We start from the raw sequence: 4,622 nt of genomic DNA on the forward strand, positions 1-4,622 counted from the left end.
ATTGAAATCGATCATTTTGGTAAAACGCACGATTTCGGCATGTTTAGACTATTGTTAGATTATTGTTAGAATATTGATACGCGCAGAAATGCACGAGGAATGCAATTTTTGTTTCAACTGCAAGCTTCACTCGGAATTTTCATGATCTCCAATTACATAGTTTATATTTTTTATTCTTTAAGATTCTTATTAAGTTCATTATTATCACTTTAATTTATAAATGTATTTATTTTATACAATTCCAGTTCCTCCTTAATTAATTTTTCGTTCTCATTAGTTGTTTTTCTTTTTTTCAAACTTCCTCTCCCTTTCAAATGAATACTGACTGGTGCCACGATTCGCTTATTCTGCCTACTTTCGACGCAATGAATGCACACGAACACAACACGCGACATCCGACACAGCCGGAGAGAAAGACACGCAGCCGGAATGCGATCAGATGACAGAATTAAGATGCAGAAGTGGCGAATGCGTACCTTTAGAATCCCGCTGTGACGGTGTATCACAATGCAACGATAGTTCCGATGAGGACAACTGCCCAACAGATTCATTGAATAAGACACGCGACGGTAAGTATGCGGCACTCCGCACTACGTGATCTTCTCCCTGCAAAAGATAAAAAACTGTACATAATGCTAGATCATTGTTGATAGCGCTTATCTGTAAAACTCATTATTTTTATCCTTTTCTTCTGATTAACGAAAATTACAATGTGGCCTATGTGCAAATATACAAATGTACGTTGTAATATAAGTATAAGCATGAGTTTCGTCGTAAATATCAGCATGATCTATTTATTATTATATTAATTTTCTAATTGCATTAATTTATAATTAATACGAATTACCGCGTTTACATATATATGTCTCTTAAAACTATCTTTGAATATCTCTCAGATTTTTCATGGAGATTCAACTCGCCAGTGTGGCGAGCTCTACTATAGATTTTCTGTCTATCATATTTTCTACTTTTATCTTCATTATCGTTCGTTTTAAATTAACTCTTTCCTAACGTTTTCAATCTTGCCTAAATAACACAGTTCATTATAAATTTATTTTTTAGTATTTTATGTGGCTACAGTAAAATAACTTATATAAAACAAATACTTATATTTAGGAGAATATAATTTTTTAGAAATTTATTTGAACAAGAATATTACACAAAAATGATACAGAAAGAATGATTTTACTGAAGTATCATATTTAATTATGTAGGATGCTCAAATTGGTTGCTGGACCGTCAAAACTTTTTGTAACATTGTTTTTTTTTTTCATCATGCTTGAGTTTTCTATAATTATATATAATAATTATATATAATTATTTTGGTCTAACAAAGTTATATTTTCAGATCTGTATCTACCTAAATTTTTAATTCAGCAAAATCGTACTTTCCCTGTATAATATTCTTGAAAACTAGATTTTTTCTATTTACATATCTTTTTATACTCAATTCTAGGAACATACAAAAATCAATAAAAAAATCAGTTGATTTTATTTTGATTTCAATGAACAGTCAAATGTTGTAACCAAAAATTATTATTTTGACTTTCATGACATCAATTTTGATTTTTTTTTGACTTGGTATGTTTTTTGGGAAGTAATACTACAAGCAAAACGAAAGCACTGATTGAAAAATCTAGTATCACTATGTCATCTTTTTATCTAATTCATATTCTTCGCTAACAAGCGTGTAAAAATCGCATGTTGCAACCGTCAACACTGAAACTACGTTGATAAACGAAACAACAGATTTTGAATACACCACCGTGACATCACAACATCCCTCGCTACATTTCTCGACGGAGACGACTCACACGGTAAATCCGGAAGTACCGGATATCGACGACAAGCAGATCGAAGAGACCACACTGAGGTCGTCTTCGAACAAGTGCCGCGCCGATGACACGGTACGCTGTCACGACGGCAGTCGTTACATCTGTTCGGTACAGCAGTGCGATGGCGTTCCGGACTGCGATGATGGTGGTGACGAGATCGATTGCCCGCATCCAGGTACAGATTGAGTCGGTTGACTTTCGCCAAGGATCGGGCGCTAAAAGTCGGCGAACTAGAAGAACCGCCTCTCATTATTATAACGGAAACGACTTAATTAAAAATCGAAGAACGGTATAGTTTTGAAATTATTACAATAAAAGAATTAAAAAAAAAATAGGAATTATAGGAATTATATTCTTCTTCAATAGGAATTATATTCGCGGAAACTTAAAATAACAAAAGCGGTTCTTCTAGTTAAAAAATGTGTACTTAACTTTGTATTCTTAATGTATGTATGTGTACATATATACATAAATATGTATATATAAGCTTCTTTTTGTAATGTGATATCCTTTTATACACAATCAATTTTTATACACAATTATTGGGTATATATAAGTATAATATTACTGTGTGTGTATGGCTATTCCTTACTTCAAAAGTGAATAATTCAAAGAATTAATTAATTAATTATTTTCCAGAAATAGGGAAAAATTATTTTTCAACTTGACAGAAAATTGTTGACTGATTAAATAATATCGCAGCAAAAAGAATATATTCTTAACATGATCAAATGTCATTTTTATTATTTTTGTTTTACAACTTTTTAAATATCACCCTTCTTGAGTTTTTTTTAATCATTTTGACAATTTTTTTATAGATTTAAATTATTTTCTTATGGTTGATGATAATAAGATAATGTTTTTTATTTGACTCATTCATGATAATAACTCAGAAATCATGTTTTTTAATTGGATTACTTTTGAAACAAGGAAGCAATGTTATATATGAGCTCTGCTTATAAAGTTTCAATTACATGTTTTATTCTTGTTTTATAAAATTGTATGTATATTATTAGAATTAGTAAGCTTTTGTATCGATGCATGTGCTAACGAGAATGAAATTCTCATATGTTTTTTAACGCTTTTTATATTAAAAGATAAATTCTTGTATTTTTATCAATATTATATACGACTGCATTTTTCGAATTTAAAAGCATATTGTGAAAAAATTGTAATGAAAGTATCTACTACACGTAATAACGATTTACGTTTTTTACAGGCTGTAGTGCTGGCGAGTTCGCGTGCGACGTAAACAGATGTATATTGGAATCTCAACGATGCAACTTTGTGGAGGATTGCCAAGATGGTAGCGACGAACATGACTGCAATTATCCAGGTAAGTATCTCGATTTTTATTGTAATGTATGATATTTAATCTTTCAGTGTCCTAGTGTGGCATACTCGTTTCTTTTAATTTACTCTGTTATGATTTTTTTATTAATAAAGATACATACATTTGTTAATATGTTTATTTTTAAGCGATATTTTTATATAATACCCATGTGATATTGTATAAAAATATTGCATAAAAATAGATATAAAACGGTAGAGTATCGAAGGATTAAAAATGAATCGCAGAAACTCTTCTATTCAAGTAAAATGTATTCTTTGGTCTCATAAAATGGACGTAAAAAATAGAATTATATATACATATTTATGTCCATCTAATTTTATACATACATATGAATATAATCAGATGAATAAAAAATGGAACAGCCGCGGTTTTAATGTTAACTTGTTCTATGAAATTAACAATCCAACTCTCATAGAAGCATCTATCGCATTTATTATAAATAATATTACAAATAATATTACAAACATTTATTTTTACTTTAACTCATTCTCATAAAATATTAATTAAACTTTGAAAAATATATATATTAAGAAAATATGACAATAAAAATCAAATCAATTATCCACTTTGATTTTACGAAATCTCGGTTTTACCGACCGCCTGATAACGAACGGTGCATATTATTCTTAAACAAACCAGCATCTTACCTACGACCGTTAGTTTATCAATCTGGACGAAGAGTTGAGCGTACATAGACCAGTTACCTGTTCTACCGACTTAAGGAATCGATAGAGCCGTCATCCTTTGATACTCTTTTCCACCCCGTTAGAACTTCACTTATCAAGATCGACGGTTTATCGGCGACGCGTATCTGTCCCGACGCCGCGACATTAATTCAAATCGGTCTGCCCCTCGTCCAACCAGTAGGCGTTGGTACAAATTTCCGGCGACGTGTCTCTTCCACAAACGACAAAGCGAATCCCTAAGCAGCAAACGGAAGCTATGGTTTTTCCAGTAGAAAAATAAGGTCAGACGGGGGAGGCCGGCGCACACCGGTACATACCTACTGAATATTCAAAGCTCGAGGACTTTTTCTCCTATCCCGCGTCGTCGTCCCGCGCGTCCCCCTGGCCTTTTTTCCCCATAGTTTTCTCCGCCTTCGAGTGGAGGACGATCGTGGTCAACAACGTGGAAGCGCCGGATACCGGCCGGTGTTGTAAAGCCCACCCGATTGCGGCTACACGTACGGCGCTTTGTTGCGCGAAAGCCAGCTTAATTAGACAGCTACGCGCGTTCGGCCGGGGTAAATTAGCTCAGTGGTATCGGCTTGTGAATTATATTCTCGCACCTTCCTCTCGGAAAGCACGAAGAAATATCGAGTAATCGCGGTTCACGTTACTTGACTAATTACGTTGTAACTTATGTTATAACTTACAACATATGTTACTATATTTGTATTTTTTTTTTTTTTTTTTTTTTTTTTTTTAAAATAA

At 32.8% G+C, this 4,622-nt stretch overlaps 1 protein-coding gene across 10 annotated transcripts in view; it reads left to right on the top strand.

Moving 5' to 3' along the window:
- Nucleotides 1-4,622, top strand: part of LOC108693387 (basement membrane-specific heparan sulfate proteoglycan core protein) — a 186,455-nt gene that overhangs the window by 67,600 nt on the left and 114,233 nt on the right. For all 10 annotated transcript variants that reach the window (XM_018202279.1, XM_018202288.1, XM_018202280.1 and 7 more), the window contains exons 7-9: nucleotides 405-569; nucleotides 1,750-2,010; nucleotides 3,055-3,171. In XM_018202279.1, the coding sequence (XP_018057768.1) occupies nucleotides 405-569; nucleotides 1,750-2,010; nucleotides 3,055-3,171 (543 nt within the window). The remainder of the gene's footprint in view (nucleotides 1-404; nucleotides 570-1,749; nucleotides 2,011-3,054; nucleotides 3,172-4,622) is intronic.

Source organism: Atta colombica, unplaced genomic scaffold, assembly GCF_001594045.1.
Source record: "Atta colombica isolate Treedump-2 unplaced genomic scaffold, Acol1.0 scaffold9, whole genome shotgun sequence".
Classification (NCBI taxonomy): Eukaryota; Metazoa; Arthropoda; class Insecta; order Hymenoptera; family Formicidae; genus Atta; species Atta colombica.